General features: G+C 40.0%; 1 protein-coding gene across 1 annotated transcript in view; it reads right to left on the bottom strand.

Moving 5' to 3' along the window:
• Positions 1-1,969: 1,969 nt before the first annotated feature.
• Positions 1,970-19,806, bottom strand: part of LOC126872331 (nuclear receptor coactivator 5-like) — a 58,437-nt gene continuing 40,600 nt past the window's right edge. Inside the window, exon 4 of the mRNA XM_050632165.1 lies at positions 1,970-2,134. Coding sequence (XP_050488122.1) covers positions 2,123-2,134 — 12 coding nt within the window. The 3' untranslated portion in view covers positions 1,970-2,122. The remainder of the gene's footprint in view (positions 2,135-19,806) is intronic.

Raw genomic sequence — 19,806 nt, 5'->3', positions numbered from 1 at the left:
TTATTAGCTTCTATAACTGAAGAGCTGTTATACAAAAGCACAAAAAAATACTCTAGAATTTGTAATCTAGTTCAATTTAGAATATCTCAATTTTCTTTAACAAAATATTCATCATACTACACAATTACTATAATTTGGCCTTGTGTGTTTAAATTATTACTAAGTATGTAAACTGAGGAAATCCATCCGACTTAAATAACGTTGGAGATGTCTGAAGCCTGATCAAATCATTCTCCGTTCCCATTTTCGACCATTGAATTACCATTAAGTCACCTAAATTAAATATTTCAAGATAAAAATTCAAAATATTTAACAATTACGAAACGAGGTGTAACAAATGAGGAATGAGATAATCCAATGTAACAATAAAAAATTAGAGGAGGAAGATTCGAGATTGCGCTCGCAGCGCAAGAAGTTTTTAAACTGATTTCCCTTCCGGCGAAAGATATTAAACCAGGAAGGAAGGATATTTTTCCAGGATTTAGAGTTACGCGCGACATTAAATTGAAATTCTTCGCGCTGCAAGGTCTAATTACTAGTGTTTTAATCAGACACGGGGAATGCAGATTCAGCGGCTCACTGTCAACGCTCGCTTTTCCGCCAGCTTGTCAAGAATTTAACTAGGTCAGCTTTTTGTTTTGCCGCTGGGGTCAAGACGCGGCCTCAGTGATTTTTCTAATCGTCGTTAATCCTTTCTCCTTTCTTTTTCTTATCCAGCTGAATGAAAGTACAATCTAGTATAACCTAACACTGTTTTCAACGGAATCGAAACACTTCTCTTCTCTGCTCAGATTTTTGGCGAAACGTCTGATAGTGATAAAACGCCGGAGGGTAAATAAGGGAATTGAATTATTTAAATAAGGATTCTTCGACCTCAAATGCCAAACCCTAAAGTGTAGACGAGCCACACGATGGCGCCTTAAAGTTTTTGTGCCAATAGACGTCAGTAACCTTTGGCACTGTGCGTGGCTTGTTTCTGAAAAAAAATTCCTTTACATGACGAACCGCTATCCGTCAAATGGAACTTCAATGTCGAATCACTTTACAACATTCGAAGTTTACAACATAAAATTTTATGCGAAGTTGAAAAGTGAAAATGTCTATTCTGATCGCGAAAATTATCGCAGTAGTATTAATGATTATTTCAATAAATTTCTCTTGTTTGGTTTCTTATGATTCATATAATCTATGCTTGAAGACTGATTGTTGAACGTATTTATTTCGATAATAATGTTTGGTTAGAGACGCGAGAAAAATCGATCTTCAGTTTCCTTAAGAAGGTAACTAGAGATTCGTTGGAATGGAGGCGCCTCGTACGATGCGTAGCCGCCGCTTGTGGTCGACTAAGCAAACTAAGAACTACGAATGTTCCTATTTCCCGCCGAAAGGATATCGGCGATATAGAATCCTCTTTTACCGACCTACGATAAAGCAAGTATAACATAAAGTATTATGGAAAACTGAACAGACCGTCAGATGACTCGAAGCAGCAGAACGACGTCTACAATGTCGACAGAGTTTTATTATACATTTTTATATTAATATTCTAGAACACTTTTCTTTCACTCTCTCTCTTGAAGGGTTGACAATTATAACGCAGAATCCATAAACTATAGAATTAAGAGACTGTAAGATGAACAAATTATAACTGAAACTCAAACAGCCACATATCTGTGTTTTTCATTTCAAAATTGCTGTTATTATTCCACGAGAACTGAATGGTATATTGTTCAACGAATCTTTGCTTTGCCAGAAAAGAATCTGAAAAACCTATTAGCGGGATTGCCATCAAGCCGGAGGCTCTTTGAATAATCGCCTCTCTCTATTGTCATCGAACGGGAGCGTCTCCCTCTGTGTCGAAAGAATCAATGCTTAAATGTACAACCACCGAAACTCGTTACTTCTCTACCGAATGAATTCACAGCATTTTTGAGCGGTGCTTACCAAAACGTTTGTCGTTTTAATTATTCACTAGTTCCTCGACATCTTCACTCCCATTTCCATAGTAATTACAACTGCTAACTTCTTCTTTGTACTGGACGTTTTTCATGGACTATCTGTTCATCGAATCTTCACCGTTTTCTACGAATCGCTTCAAGTGGATGGGTTCTTATCTTCTGAATCATCTTGGACACTGGGATAAAGTATTTTGAATGGACAGTTGAAAATTGAACTTAGAAGATAAATGATGAAAAATGATGAAAAAAATATCTAATTTGCAACGTTTTAAAGAACAAAAATATCTACTTGGAAAATTCATATTGTTTCAAATGTACTAAAGGTAAACTTCAAATTATCTTCAAAAGTCAAAATATATTAAAAATGTACTAAATGCAAACTTCAAATTAACTTCAAAGGACGGTCAATTAAAAATTAAACTTATGTACCAAATGATAATAACGTACCACATATCAAGAATATTTAACAGAAAAGTTCGTTCCATTGCAAATATTATTTATTCCTCCACTACACTATTCCAAATGTCAACAATATGGAACAATAAAACTAATAATATTCCAAACTCTAAAAGTAGCTATTCAACAAATTCCTAGTATCACAAACATTAAACCTGACTGTAAAGACTAAGCCACCAATTTAAGCACTAGAGATACCTAAATATCTCCCCTAATATTTCAAAAATAGAGTACTTAACTAAAAAATTCATACAATCCTGAATACAAAATATCAATATACCAAACCAAGAAATCGATACAACTCCAAATGTTAAAAATACCTACATTCCTATTTAATATGGATGATAAAATTTCAAAGACAAAGTGTTTAAAAAGCCAAACTAAAAAGCTTCTTACCGCCCTAAATAAACAACCAGCGAACAAACATCTACACAGTCAGCTTTTAAACGGTGGACCCCCAACCCTAGAAACATGAAACTCTCTCCCTTAATCATTCAGTACCGCAAATGCCAACGTTCTTCCGCAAAACACTCGTGTTTCTCTTTTATTTACATCGAGGTTCTCCTGCATTCGTCGGAATGCGGTCTATGTATCATTCTAAATTTCATTTCCAAGCGAAACAGCGTGCACCCGCACCTGTATACGCTTTAGCTCGCGATTGCATCATCACGTCGCTTCGTCTCCGGAAATGTAGGCCGCTTCTATCCATCGTGGTGAGCGCGGATTTAGCATCTCTAGCCATTACCACTTCTGCCCCTCCCCCCTTCTGGTACCCTTTCAGGCCGGTTCGTTCTGTCGAGAGAGCACGAGCCGATCCTGTCGATGCTTTTCCAGAGGCACGCGAGACACGCGAGACGATTCCGTGACACGGATCGCAGCTGCGACGCTGCAGCGGCGGCAATAAACGAAGGTCGAGCCGTAAATTGTTCTCGATTGCGACGAATTAGCGGACGATCGCTATCGCGAGGCCTAAAATTATTTTCTTCGAGAGGCGAGTGCGCGATAATCGCGACAAACGAGTGTTACTCGCGTAATCGCTCTTCTAATACCAACTTCGTTCCCTCTATTAAATTAGGCTCTCCCAATGCAATTAAGAAATTAAAAGTTCGGTAATTTCGGTTGCGCTGACGCAAATGCCACTTGACTCATGGAGAATAGGTAACGGACATCTCTTTCCATTTACTGGCATAAGTACATATGCATATTTTACGGAGGATACATAAAATGATTTGGAGTACTTTGGAGTATCGTATTTTGGATCCAATATCGCTTATAAAGTGAGACGTTTTGATACAAATACGATTTGCAACACGGTGGTGAATTTGCAATAGGTGATAGCTCCTCCTATTTGTCGATGGTAGTTTGTATTGGATGAAGAGTGCATGCAATGGCACTGTGGGGTACTTTTCTGGGTATAATAGTTTTTATAAAACGAGTTGTTCCGGTAGGGATGCAATCTGCAATGTGAAAATACTAATAGGTAGTTCTTCTGTAGACTTGCAGCGTTTGATAGTGTGCGCAAGATGATGCGTTTGAAGCACTTTGAAGTGTTATTTGCAGTAGGGTCCTTTTGGTATAGAATAGTTTTTGTAGTACGAATTGCTCTGACAGAAATGCTATTTAAGGCATGAAGGACAGATGACAAATAGTTCGTTCTATACCTGAAGTGCTAAATACAGAATACACGCAGAGTGGAAAGTTTGGAGTACCTTAGAATGTTGTATAATGTACTGTATAGAATATAGAATATATTTCCAAGCGAATTAATACTTCTTTCGTACTTGGATAATCAACTAGAGGTTACATGAGATGAAATGTTTCCATTACTTTATAGCAGATTACATACGATTCCTATCGTACAGAATAGATCGTTAATGGGAGGAACATCGTATAACGCACAACGTCCCGCTTATTGCAGAGTTTGATATAATTAGAGTGTTCTATGCGGAACGTTCTATATACACTCCATATAGTAGCCTATATATCGTGCTCTATATAGCTCTATATAGCTGTATACACGGTGTCTTGTACAAATTGCTCTGTACAGGGTGGCCTAAATACATGGTACCCTGTATCCCGAATACACACTGGTATATATCTAGCATGCTTTATATTCCAAATGCAAAATTTCCCGTGTCCGAAATATTTTCATTTAAAACGATGGCTCGATCGTTCTTCTCTTTTATGCCACGAACGTTTCGTCCAGATTGAAATACACCGACTCACGAAGATATTCGTATCGTCGAATGTGAATATTAATATAATCGGTAAAATTTCAAACAAACGTAGAATAAATATCTTGTACCTTTCGTATGACAGACATTTTCAGATTGGTTTCAGATTTTATTAATATAACCACACGATAGTCGTATCTCATTATAATATCAATGAAACTTCAAAAAAGTTTCGTATAACACTCATAACATATTCATAAAAGTCTTCTGTGCTATATGTTTGAATACATTCATGAGCCTGTGTACGTTATCTATCTCTCTTGTGCTAAAGATCTTTATATAACATAGAGTGTATTCACTATTTAGAAGTGTCAGATAATTTTCAGAACCCGGAAATTCTAATTGTATTCCGGCCGTGTCAATTTACTCGTGCGGCCACGATCCTCTCGAGTTACCACGTTCGAAGAACAACAGCAAACTTTACTGTTTTCGGCCGGCAGCGATAAACAGGGTCCTCGTAGTAGGTTTTAGTTCCCTGAACGGACAGTCGACAGACGGCAGATGGCAAGCACCTGACAGAGTTCCCTTTCGAAAGGTCCCTTTCCCTAAAAACCCAACTCTCTGTATCTCGATAAGATCTCTCGAAAATCTTCCAATTTTATATTACCATCGTTCGATAATAATTCCACAGAGAAATGAAACGTCGCGTCGCGTACATGGTTTGTTACTCGCCCTTGAACCGACAACGAAGACGACGGGACTGAGAATCATATGAAGGCGAATTAGATCCAATCGAATGATTAAGGACGACAGGCGACTGTTCGAGGTAGACCCGATTACCTCGAAATAGCGTAACTTGGATGAAAAATATACATTCCTGTTCAGAAATATTAGGACGGGCATAAACTTGAAAAATCATTACGAGAGTTGTTAAAACTTATTAATGACTAATTTATATTTGTATAGAAGAACAGAACTAGAGTAGAAATTGAGCAAAGATTTCTTCATCCGCCAAATGTTACAACGAGAGTACTCTGTTTTAGATATTATAGATATTTCTGCATGTTATAAATATTCTATGTATTTTTCTAAATTTCCAATAAATTCATGATACAACTATGAAATTAGCAGAAGCTTCTAGAACAATAATTTACCAACTAATATTATTAATAAATTGACAAGTTACGGCTTCTAAATAGATGTGGCGGATCGGTATCAATAGGACGTCGACAGGTCGAGGCATCAACGCGGCGCAACACCTCCCGGGCGATCCGCGGGTACCAACCGCCAACACCAGAGGGCTACGACGACAACGAGTCTGTTTATTTCGCTAGCGGTCGAATATACGGGCGAATGATACAAATACCGCACCTAGCGAGACTCCCTCTATGTCTAAGGCAGGGATTACCGAACATAGCCTTACCGACGAGTCCACCGGTAGTCCCGGGACGAAACGCACTCTCTCTCTTTTCATCCGTCACATAGTTATCAACTTGTTTCTATAAATTTACAGTTTTGCATCGAATAGGATAATCAGGCAAATCGTAACTAGTAGAATTTCATTATAAAATTTAATGTAACTTGTAACTTTCGTTGTTGTAATATCATGAAGAAAATTTTGTGACGTATCAGTTGCATAAAACAATGTGCTAATATTATTTATGAATGGGAGTGTACATAGAATCGATATTATTGTAAAATAGGCGAAACACTCGTTTCTATGGAAAACATACCTAATAGGCGAGAACGATTTATTAAAACATCGTCGCGTTGGAACAATACAAATTGCGAGAATTATCACCAATTATTCCAGACCTGATAATTCTACGGTCGAATAATTATACGGGCTCGCTGAACGCTGCTCATTATCCCTGTCATCTTCAGGCGAGTCTGTACAATGAATATGACCCACTATAATAATTATACGCGTCTCGCGAGGATCCTAATTTTGTGGGTCACTGGCGATCTCTCTCTCTCTCTCTCTCTCTTTCTCCCTCTCCCCCTCTCTTTTAAGTTGTTCGTTGTTCCGTGTTCGTGGTGTCAGCGTGGCGGTGAATAGCGTAACGCTGGATCAAGAAAGGTGGGAGACAGCCCGATAATTACGCTGGTCGTTGCTCTAGGCGCACGACATGCTTCGCTATTAAGCAACCAACTATATATAGTACCACTCATAATTATTCGAACGATTTATATTTTACTTCACGTTTATCACGGATATAAAATAAATATTCAAATGCAATATAAAAGCTAAATAAGGGTTCCTTTCCAATATTAACACATACGATTCTTTAGTGGAATAATGGATATTGTTTTTGATCAATTATCGATTATATCGATCCTCTATTTCGTCTCTAGACTTCGTTTAAATTATTCAAATACTCCATTGGTTGTTGATACTGTTTTGAATAATAGATCGCAGACTTTTATGCAAATATTTTTATGAGCAAAACCGAAGAAGTACAAAGATCTATTTTCCTCTTTAAATATCGTAACGAGTATTTTATTTCAGGTGTTTTGTACATTTTTGCGTATCGCGTACATTCTATTCATCTTTGTAAATTTAAATTTCTCTAATTATGAACGATAATGTATTTACATACATGACGTTACAAGTTGGCCAAAGTCGGAATAATCAGAAATAGCAAAGCATATCGGCTATGTAAAATTCTAAAAATACCGTAAGTCGATCGAAAGATTTTCTGTGCCTAACAATCTGGCCCCAGCTCGTTATTCACTTTCATCGCCGACATAGATTCCTTGTAGTTACCTACTTTCGTCCGTGATTTCGTTCAAAGAAATCGTTCCGGTGTTTTATGCAAATTCCGAGATCGGTAAGATCCTTTCTGTTCCTAGTATTCTACAAGAATTACACGCGGTGCCGGTTCGTTAAACGAAGGGCTGGTAGTTCGTGAAATCGGCCAGTAGATTCCTGAGACGCCTGGAAACTCTTTTATTGCGCCGACTTTGTACGAAATTTCGTCGTTTCGTAGAATTTTACGATCCACCACCGCCGCAAAACGAGGATGAGAGTCTCGATCTGTACACCCATCTACTCGGACGAATTACATAAAAATCCCCTTCGACCGACTGCTGGCCAGAGTTTTTATCGCAATTTCATAAAAGCGTATCCCCGAAAAATTTTATTATACCGTTTATTTTTCTGGGTAGGAAACACGACCAATGCGCGCAGGCAGTTAAGAAACGGTCTTAGGATAATCCTGTCGTACGTTTTACAGCTCGCACTTACACGATCCTGTTGCACACCCACCGTCGATTATACGCCAGTGTGTAAGTGCGTGTATGCCTCTATACCGTCCAGCTTTCTCTTTTTATAGCCTTCTAAGCATCGTGCCCGCCTCCGAAGCCTCAACACTAACCAACAAACCGTATACGATCGTTGCATGGACACACGTTGCATACGTGGGTGTAACGTGACCACCGTTCAATCTAAGTGTACGTCGGTGTGCCGGAGGAACCACGGAGGCGGATGGAGATTCATCGAGGTACCATTTTTGTACGAAGCGAGAACCTTCGTGTTGTATCGGAGGAAACTCGAAAACTCAATCTTTTTTCTTTTCCCACCGTCTACATGGATTATTCACCCGGGTATAATAATGGTTGTGTGGATATTCAATTTTTAAGCAAGATTAATTACGGTGTACGATGGAGAAAGACACGTAGGATGGTATTCATATAGCGGAGTTGGAGATACGGCTAAACCTTTAATACTCTGTGGAACTGGATTCGACACTTTCTTTCTTTTTATTGTTTTTAATTTGTTAGATGTGAAATATTCCTTTGAATCTTATTGAAATCTGTTAACGTAGATATCGTTAATATTGGCTGATATAAAATAATATAAATCATTGTTAATAGCATAAATTATTGAAGATTGGGAAGCGTGAAAATATTAAGTCTATTTGGAAATTTCGTCATCAGATTTTAAATATAGCACATGTACAACTTTACTTGAAGATTTTCATAAATCACAGAGAGATAAAATATGGTGTATATTTTATTACGTATAAGACAAACTGGCAGAATATTTTAGTTACAAGAATGAAAGATTCAACAACGATGAAGCAAACAAATTGTCAAAACAGATGAAACGTCAGGAAGGCTGCTTAATTGACATTTCTGTCAATTGACTTTTTTCCTTATAAAAAAGGAAGAGGAATAAAACTTACCGATCCGCTTAATATATTCAAATCGCGGGTAATTTTTAAAATTACCTAGCTAAGCAACGAAATAAAATGCTATTTCAACCGTAAACAACTAATATTATAATAAATTAAGAAATATCATTTCAACAATTCGTCATGAGATTCGTGGACGAGCGAGTGTCCACGAACTTGGAGAACCACGTTGGTCACCAGTTGCTGTGTGTTTATTGCAATAGGCCGACGCGGTCGGAACTTTTTATGACCGTTTAATGTCCAAGGTAACACGAGGAGTTATTCGGTTCGCGGCGCTCCTCCCTTTCTCCCGGGGAGGAACACGAGGACGACGAACGGACGAACGTGTGGAACACGGTGATCTTTCTCTCCGTCGCGCCGCGGTCCAGAGACGCCCCTCGCATTTAGGCTCCTCTAATCACTGCCGGACTCCGAGGAATATCGCGTCGAGATTGCAGTTTCTCATGCAAATGGAGCGACAGATAAGCGAAGCAAGTGGCCGAAAGTGCTGGTACAGACATTAACGAGGCAATATTTTTCCGCGGTGCCTTGCGAATTCTCTCGTGATCTCCCGATCGCTTCTTCACGGCCGTGCAACACTTATTTTCTGCATTTAAACCGATTTATCGTCGCCATTATATTCGAGACACGATTTATCGGTAAACGTTCGATCTTATGGATTTGCTCTTTCAATTTCTCGAATTTAAATTAAACGTTGATTGTTTCTGCTTTTCGTTTTAACGTTCTTCAGAGAAATTTTCTACGTTTAATCTTGTTGATAATGTAGTTGATACACGCGATCGATCCACTTAATGGTCAGGATGACATGGATAAAGTAACGATTACTGTTCGTTCAAGTGACCACAGGATGGGATCGAGCAGGATTAATTAATTGAACGTGTGACCTTCCATAAATTGAACAGAAGGACTGAAATCACTATAGACGGAAATTCAAACGTGGTCGCTAGCGAAGAAACGCTCGATACCTCTCGAATAACTGGAATCAGCCCTGCACTCGTTACTATAACACGATTGGCACGAGTACTCAGACACGCGCGTGCCGCACAAATTACTCCGCTCGTTCGCTGTTTACAGTCATTGGCACGTAAATGCGGCGCACGCAGACGCGTTTGCACGCGCCTGCACGATCATCGCGTAGCTTGCCGGCGAGAAAGAAAATCACTAAATAAGATCATCGTCGAACACTGCGATTACGCAATCTTGCTCCGTATAATCTTAATATTCGTAAAACGTACGATGTTATAATTTCATTAACTTTTTCTTAATTCTCTCTCCTCTTGAGAATTTGTATTTTTTTTTCCAATTTTACTGATTAAAGTTTGAATCTCTTGCTCCGTGGAGCATTAATATTCGTAGAATCTACAAAGTTAGAAGTTTATTAATTCTCTTTTTCCTCCTTTGAGAATTGTTATTTCTTTTCGATTTTATGGTTCAAAGTTTGAATCCCTTGCTTCGTAAAATTTCAATAGTCGTAAAGATCATGAAATTGTAATCTCATTAACTTATTCCTAGTATTTCCTTCTCTTTCCAAAGCTTCTCCTTCTACTTCTTTCAACTTCACGAATGAAGTTTAAATATTTTGCTCTGTGTAATTTTAATATTCGTAGGAATATTCGTAAAGTGATGCCGGTTATAATTTTATTAACGTTTCCTGCCACCTTGAGATTTTTTATATATTTAAGTTTTATGGATTAAAGCTGAAACCTCTTTTGAATAGAAGGAAAGACATCGAGGACTGTGACAACGCTCGATGTAATTGATTCCACCGAGCTGTTTACGACTAACCAGTTTAATGTCTCAAGTATGGCCTTGTTGACTATTCCGTACACACCAATTCATAGTGTTTTATGAGTCATTTCGTTTCGTTCTATACGTAAGAATCGTACATGCGAGGGTTTGTGTTACGTCGTAAATATTTCAGTAAAAAATTCTTTCGATACTGAATATTTTTGTATTTTGAATATATTTTAATGGAAAAGTCGATCGATAAAGGAATACCATATAGGCACAGGATGTTTCATGGTGTCGAGAAATTTATAGAGACGGAACCGAACACGATGAAAGAAACTGAATTAACAGCAGAGTACTCGATTCAGTAAATTAATTGCTCTCACAGAAACCTTGCCCTCAGCTTAATTAGGTCCATGTTTTTTAATACACATAGCGGACATGACTAACAAAACAAGATTCGTCCACATCTTCTATTTCGTTTGATTGTAGAAACCCGTTGCAAGCCAATCTCGTATTTCCCAGTGATCATACTTCGATCGTATTTCTTTCTCATTGTTTGTCAGCCAACATGATCCTTTATTAAAAAAAAAAAAAAAAAAAGCGGAAGTCGTTAAATCGTCAAAAGCGTGTTTTTCTCTTTTGAGAGATAAAAAGTATCGGCGTGACGCAGTATAACGTAAAAATCAAATTTCGTCGGATCCAAACGAGGAAGCGAATTACACACGTACGAGGAGTAAAGGCAAGCGAGATGTTGAAAAAAAAGAGAAGAACAAAGCGATAAATCAAGCAGTCGTTCATTAATGTGCAAATGTGATGGTCGTCGAAAAAAGATGTGGCCGGAGAACGAAGTGCGCGAACGAGCCCTTCGACTTTTCCTTTCCGATTCTTAGAAGCGGCAATTAAGATCGGAGCAATTCCATCGACGACAAGCTGCGCGCAACCGCGTATTTTTCTTTTGCGCTATTAACGAGCTTCTTGCAAGAATAATAATTTAATCGGTCGCCGACGAGAGTGTCTGTCTTTTTGCAAACAAACACACACGTACATGCGTAAAAGAACGGAATCGCGCGGCCAACACAAACGTAACACAACCGACAACGTGTTTGTCCAGTTATCATTATGCGCAACCTAATTACCGGCCAATGGTTTCATGGAACGCCGACCGAAATCCAATTGACGAGATGTCCACGCGATTGCCGATTCACCGACGAATTAAACGCCCGCTGCTGTCGTTCCTCTGGAACATTTACATATTTAATGCCAAGGACTTGTCGTGAGTTATACCCGAAATGTGGGCGTTACCCGCGGCCACGCTTATTTTCTTTGAAAAGTAATCGCTTTTGATGGAGAGCTGCGTCGACGTGGAAATTATCGAGTCTCGTTATCGTAGAACGCGCGCTCCACTCACCTCCTCTCTTTTTCTCTGTATGTACTCGCCAACTCCTAGTAACTCGCATGGAATTAACTCTCGTTAATTCAAAGTTCGTTAAGTTCGGAAAATTGAAAAGCCACAAAGGCGGCGGAGAAATTTTAGGCAAATCAACCCTCTGTGAGCAAACTGGACCTTTCACGTTCCAGTCTAATCCTTCCGATGTTTCAAAAAATCTGGAAAAATTCTAGTACACTTTGTTAATATCGCTGCGGTGTTGTACAAACGTACGAAACCTTCTTTAATAAGAATAAATATTTAGAGGAAGGAATTGAAGAGGGTGGAATCTTGCTGGAGTTGTCAGCGACTTTTATCAGAACTTAATTCTTCTACTAAATAGTCTGAAAAGTTTCCAGAATATTTAGCGATGTCTGTTTAGCAATATTAGCGTGTTAAGCGAGACCTTTTTACAACAAAAGTTTGAAACATTTTCCAACGAAGATAAAGATTCGAAGAGGTTATGGAAGCTGATAAATAAATTAATCAATCGTTTAATTTGCTTACAAGATTCTATAGATACTTGAAATAACATCCAGAATAATATAGAAGTCTGTTCGTTTTAACGACGACGTTTAAATGTCTTGATTTGCGTACATCGTTTCAAATAAGCGTATACGCAATGGCATTAGCAATGACTCCAGCAAAGTCATCCTACTATCAAGAATGACGACGCGTTTTATCAATCCTATTTACAAAATCGACGAACACTTCCACTCTATCGCACGTCAACGGAGGTAGTTTTCATCGATTCGGAAATCGCTTCATTCGTCCACCTACGATCAACATAATAATCGTAATTCTGTTCCATCAACGAAATCGTCGACCATTTGCTAATAAAATATCTCCACCTTCGAAATTTTTCTTACTACGTATTACCGTATATTGCCAATCGTAAAATCGAGGGAACAAGTATGTACATATATTCCGAAAAATTCGTCGCATATCGATAAAGTTATTTCTCGATTACGAAGCTACGAGTTTCTCTTGAAATTCCTCGATATCTACTTATACAGGTTTTCATTTTCGTTGCTCATGAAACATTCACTAAGCTACGTTTTCGAAAATATATTAAGTTGTTAGAGAAGTTCATGGTATTTCTAACATATTCTTCTTCATATCTAACATATACTTTGAATATGGCTACCTGATGAATATTCTAAGCTTTACGAAATATGTACTTTTAGCAAGTGTGTAATTTTATATATATTTCCATACATGTTTACTAATGGATCTGTTTAATATTACCAATACAATTATGTCTCGTAATATTGCTAATGAAATTTCGAAATGTTTCCTATAATATACATAATTAGAGCGAGATTATTTATGCAAATTCATACTTTTATGAATATAATTTGAAGAATGGAACCTAGATAAAAATTTACCTTAGCTTTACCTACTAAATATCATTACGAATACGTTCACATATTTTTCCAATTTTATGTGCAATTATATTATGTGCAATTCGTGCGTTTATGAACCTGCAAATTTAGAAAAACTGCATAAAAGTGTACACAATATACTGATAATAATATTTTATTACAATCTAATCTAATAATTCTAATATATTTATAAAAGGTGTCTGCAAGTGTTTGAATGTTTTCATGAATCTGTATAGTTGAGTCGTGCAAGTGACTGCAGGTAATTCTATAAAAGTGCAATATCTCCAAATTTTTCCTCAATTTCTTAATGAAGAAGGATGCGTCCTTTCTACGTGGAAATATCGCTAGTACAGATAGTTTTGCACCGATTAAACTTACGATTTACAGTCCCTATGTGCGACTCTGCCAGTCGGGACGATAATAAACCTATAGCCGCGATAAAGATAAACAGCTATCTCGTGACAGAAGCGTAAACTTGTACGAGGCAAATATATCAGGTAACGATATGCTTTTTAAGGTGGCCATTATTTTCCAACTAGTTAACAACTTTCTGCTGAAAGCGGGGGTATCGATTATCGCGCGCCATAAATATCGTAACGATTTCACAGAGCCCTAGATGCCCGCATATCGCGAACGATCGGGTTCTCCGCAAAACGAAACAGGTCCTGGGCTTTGACGTTGGCGCGTATCCAAACCACCACATAGCCACACCATAAGAGCACGTGGGTGTTTTAAAGGCACCTCTGCGCGTTCCACGCGCGCGCGAACGCGAATCGACTTTCACGAAACGAATCGGCCGCGAGTCACGTTGACAGTGTGTAAGTAAACGCCCGGCACACCGTACATGGAAACCCGTTTGCACGTTGTTTCCTGCTTGCACGGTTCACCGTGTCGCCCTTAAATAACGCAATTAAAACGTTCCTTCACGCGGCAGAATCGCGGAGGAATCACTTACGTCCGGCTTTATCTTCGACGGATGAAAAAGTCCACGGGTAAGACTGGTTCCATTACCGAGGCCCTGGACAGCCACGAAATTAACTTTAACGCGCGAGAAACCTCGCCAATGAGGGATCAGCGGTCGCCATGGGGTTCCGTGGTGTTACACAGGGCTCCGTAAGACGTGGTAATTAACTGGAAATACTCGTTCGTACGGGAACAACGTTTCTGTATGCTGATTGTTTAGTAGAATATTATGAGAAATGTTGTATTCTTACTGTTTGGTGATCGTTGAATGTATGTAATTTCGTATGAGAATTGCTAGCATACGAGTGTACTATTACATAAGAAATTTTTGGACCTGGCAAAATAACGGATCTAAAAAAAATAAGTGCTTGTATAATTATCAAAAACTTGTATAATTATCGTCTCTTATTGAGACAGAACACATGAACGTATATATGTACCACTTTGTATTTATTATACTAGCTTACTTCTAATCATCAACGTAAAAATCTAACACAAATTATTGCACATCATCTATAATCCAACATCTAGTTCAGAGCTAACCACCACCGTTTTCAATATTTTATTCATTCTATTATTAGTTTTACTTTATTTTTTTCTATATTTCTATAAAACACGTGACATTTAAACCTAAAAGACCTTACGCGTTATTCGCGTTAAATTTTAATGAGCGACGTAATTATATTCGGTCGGTGTTACCGCAACAGTTTCGGGACTTTAGTGAAAGCCGAGAACAACTTGAACAATCTTTTCACAGACGTCACGCGTTGCCACGAACACAGGCCGGTAATTCGCTCCCCGTTTATAGAACCATTCGTACTTACGTCTACCGTCAAGTATTTTTCATAATTCAATGCTCGATAACATACTGACATTTATGCCAATCGAAAGTTCTCTTCTTTATCGCGTAAAATCTATACATAGATAACGCCCTCGATGTCCTTGCTAATTTACATCCTTCGTTAAACTACCAAGAAAAAAGAAACGCGTGCCAATTATTCGTTAAATACAAGAAAGGCAATAAATCGAATAGCGTCTCTCCGAGTAACACGTACTAAGGTTTTAACGAGCGACAAAAGTCATCCGCGTAGAGGGCGCTGCTAATCGTTTTTACCGTGTACCAAGGAGTTTCATAAAACAGGCGCTTCCTTTAAGCTAGTGTTTTATTATTGGCTCAAGGTATTTAGACGTCAACGTGAGAAAGAAGAAAGATCAACAGCGGTAGGTGTGTACGTGCGTGTACTGTAGAAACACGCTGTGGTGAGCGTGAAGTCGGTATAATAAATTCACCGAAAGGTTCACTAAAGTAGCGCGGGTGCGGTGAATCCGTAGAACGGAGTCGCTGGCGAGTTTTAATGGTCACAGCGCGAGAGAAAGCGAGTCAGAATTATCGTGGCCGGTAGCGCGTGGTATTTCGCCTCATTGGAATTGGCTCGTGTGGTTTATCCTTTCCTAGGCGGTGGAAGGCGGCTTGTAAAGAGCCGCGTCGACCTCTCGCGACGGAATTGTAAGAACTCGCGCTCGCTTCTTGCTCGTTTGCGGAGATACGATTTATGGTGCGACAAACCGTGGCTGCGCTAGCCGTCCGAATGACAAAATATATCGCGTGGATCGCGTAACGATGATAATTACACGGAAACTCGATGTTTCATGCAACACGCGTGAACGACGTCGCAACCGGTGCACGCGCCGACATTTTTCCATGATTTATTTCACTTTTTCTGATATCTAATCCTTCTAACGAAGCACTTGGTTCGTTGAATGGCGTGACAAACTTTCTAACCGGAGCAGACACGATTCGGTAAGATCGCTTGGTAGATCGGAAACCGCGATGGCGTTCGTCGATGAACAAGGAGTAACGAAGAAAAGGTACATCGTTTAAAGAGTCGAGTCATCTCCGGAGAGTTGACCTTGATCTTGAGAGACAAGGAGAGAAGAGGAGAGGCTATAAGAAAGAGGGAACGGTAAGGTGCACCACGAGGGCCAGAAATAAAGGCGGCAGTTAAGGCGCGTTTCATCGCCTTCTTATTTTTGGCATTCGCGCGAATTCAAGGGGGACGTGCTAAAAATTCAATCCCACTGCTAAGAGTAACTCGTGTGTCACGAGGCTGACGTGAATGCATTCGACAATGGCACTTGAAACTTTACCATCGCTCCTTAGGCCTGGCGTGTTGTTCGTGCCGAAGAAATTATTTCCAATCATCCTGCTACCGTTCGAAATTTCTACGCTATGGTAATGGGAACAGTTGAAGAAAAAGTAGTCCAATTCTTGCATATTATGCACGAAATCTCTAACAGAATTTGTCAACGTATGATTCATCGCGTTCTAATTCAATTCATCAACTGAGAACTACGGCTTGCTTTTGTGAAACACTATCAATTTCAAACCGAGCAACAGCGATTCTACACCATCAAGAATATTAAAAAGAAACTTCCAAATATTCCTCATAAAGTATATCAACAGATCATTCACTGTAAGAACCTTAATTTTATTCCACGGCCCAAATACGGTGTTTTTGTCGAACATTACGACTTTTGAATCAAACACTGCCACTTCTAAATGATTCCAAAAATAATCGTACAATCAACAGACGATCCACTACTGTACATTAATTCCATTTCATGACTCATGAGTAACCACGACGTGTCACCAATCACCATCAATTTCAAATGCAACAGTATCGATTCCAAGATATTAAGATACCATAATTCGACGATCCCTAATGAGACCTCCAGGAATAGTCGAAACAAAAATTGGAGAAAATTCGTCGGGGTCTCGAGCCCGGCCTAAAGATTGGCGTAGTCGTAGAGCAAGACAGGGGGAGATGGCCGTGGGCTTTTTTCATGGTGTTGCGAGGGCCGAAACGGCGGGGCGACGGTGCTGGCTGTTTTCGGCTGTGCGCTCCGCGCACCGGCCTTAAAGCCTTACCAAGCAGACGTAGCGTTTTCGTTCTCTCCTCTCTCGCGGTGCTTGCCGCGGTATAATGGCAACGTGTTTTCGTCTAATGTACTTTTTGTGATGTCCTTGATGGAGGAGTCTGCGAATGCAGAACTACAGGGCCAGGCCCGGTGGGGCCTGCCATAGTGCGGCAAGACGGGAGTATCCTCTTCGGATCGAAGCGAGAGAGAGGGAAAAAGAACCGAACGAAAAAGAGAGATAGAGAAGCAGAGAAGGTGGACAGGAGGGCCCGGCAGCACCTCAACCCACCTCAACTTCGGGCCTAGTCAAGGTCAGTGCGGCAGGCCCCACCCTCCTTGTCCCCCTCCTTTTTCGGGCTTCTTCCTTCTTCTCGCTTCTTCCTCCTTTTCTTTCGTCGTCTTCTTCTTCTTTTCCCCTGGTTCTGCCCCCCTCCCCTATTCAGCTGAACGTGGCCCCGTACCGCATTATCGCGTCATACCATGTTGGGACCCACGCCCTCCTCCGGGTTTTGCTTCGCGTTTTTTCCCTCCCCTCCGACTCTTCGCCAACCAGGGAACCCGCGAAATCCCAATTAGTGGAGATACCCGGTCGATACCAGTCGGCCACCGTATTGAATCGCGGCGAATCTCACGGAGCTGGACGAGTTATCGTCGGATAACTCACTACGATATCCTCTCGACGATCATAATTCGTCGGTACAGATCAGCGATTACCAAGTGTGCTACAACACACATTGAAATGCAAGAACTTTCGAAACATGCAATACCTAACTATCTCCTAGTTTCTGTCTCCTTTTCTCTTAGATCATCGAATAAAGAAATGATAGCAGCCAACACGACAATAGCCCTACAGTGCGAATGCCTTCTCTCGAACCGAATGTAATAACACATTGTTTTGTTCACCGTAGAATTTTAGTAATTAGTTTACGCGTGCCATGAGATGAAAAAGGTTGAAATTCACTGGTCTATACACTGGACAGAATGACGAGGAAAGAGACGACGACGGTTTATAGGTATGGAAGTGGATAAGGATGGGTACGTTCGTATTTCGAATGATGGATTTTGAAGAATGAAGCAATTTGGTCCGAGGGTGGGACTTGCTGGTCGGCTAATGATCGGATATCAGAATGATCCATATCGATAAAAGGAAGAAAGAATTAGGAGTCATCCCTCTAATGATCTGTTTAATCATAAGGCAAGCCCCAGAGCTCAGGGACGACGGTGAACCGGTCATGCTCACACTTTTGCATGATGCACGTACACTAGAAGCGTGTTAGGTTTCAAAGAAATGAAAGAAACAGAAGCGGCCGACGTTGATGAATGAAGCTGATGAATCAGACATCCTTCGTGGAGTATCCCCGAAAGACCTTTCTTTACGATCGCGGGTGTCATGATAAATAGATCGTTTTTTTATTCCGCCCCGTGATACCCGACGCAGCTATGTTCCCGTGCACGATTCGAACCTTCGAATTCACTGCACTTTTAAAAGCAGCACAAATGAGAAACTTCTTACCAGCTGGAATTGTAAAGAAAAGGGCGTCTTCTGATGTGATCTTTATACACTTAATCTCTCATCATTTGACGTAGACTTGACACAAGACATTTCGCAATAAAAATAACTCTGTTATTTATTAGGAAGAAAGGTAATACGATAAATCACCGACACCATGTATCTCCAACTTTTAATTAAGAATTCTGTACCTGTTGAAGCGGACAAAAATTGTTTACCAAGTATCCTCAAAAATATTAAGAGATGTCATCAAGGACCTTCTTCTAATTACATTACATTTGCGTCACAGATGAACTGTCGCATTATTTATTATAAAAAAGGAGGAGAAATGCAACGAATCAGCGGTACAATTTTCCTTCCCCAGCCTATTTTTATCAAAAATTCCCCACCAGCTGGGATAAAAAACAATTGTCTCTCAAGCGTCCTCTCAAAATCTCAAGAGACATCAAGGACCACCGTCCAAAATCTGCGATGGCCATTCTCCCGGTTACGTTGCATTTGCACCGCGGATACAACTCGGAATGTCTGGCGATAATGATCTACGACGAGGTGGGGATAGCGTTTTCGAGGGAATCGGCTATGAAGAGGACGAGAGTAGAAAAAAGGCAGCGAGTGAGAGAAAGAGAGAGATAGAGAGAGAGACCAAAAAGGAGCCAGTAATCCGAGGCTCGGAGGTGAGTGAGCGAAGGCATGCTAGTACCAAATGAGATTGGATCCTGACCGTGTAGGACGACTTTTGGGCCCTGCTAGCCTGCCAAGAGTCCTTTAGATTCGGCGAACTGACTCCTCTCCCCTCCTCTATACCAATGTGCCGCCATTCGTCGGGTGTCGAAGTTGCATTACCATCGACGCCATTCCGTTCGTATTCGTTTCTCCGACTGTATAGTTTAGACCTATAGCCGAAAAATTCTATAGCCGGCCGACGATTTACATTTATTCGCTACAGAACGATTTTTATGTTTCGGGTTCGGGAACACGTGTAGAAAACACGGGCTACCGTTATGACAGGCGGTCGTAAAAATTTCGACGATTTAAATCGACGATTTATACGACTCTAAACCAGCCGCGTAATCAGCGTTCGATTCGTT

Source organism: Bombus huntii, chromosome 13, assembly GCF_024542735.1.
Source record: "Bombus huntii isolate Logan2020A chromosome 13, iyBomHunt1.1, whole genome shotgun sequence".
NCBI lineage: Eukaryota > Metazoa > Arthropoda > Insecta > Hymenoptera > Apidae > Bombus > Bombus huntii.
This window is presented reverse-complemented; position numbering and strand designations above follow the sequence as displayed.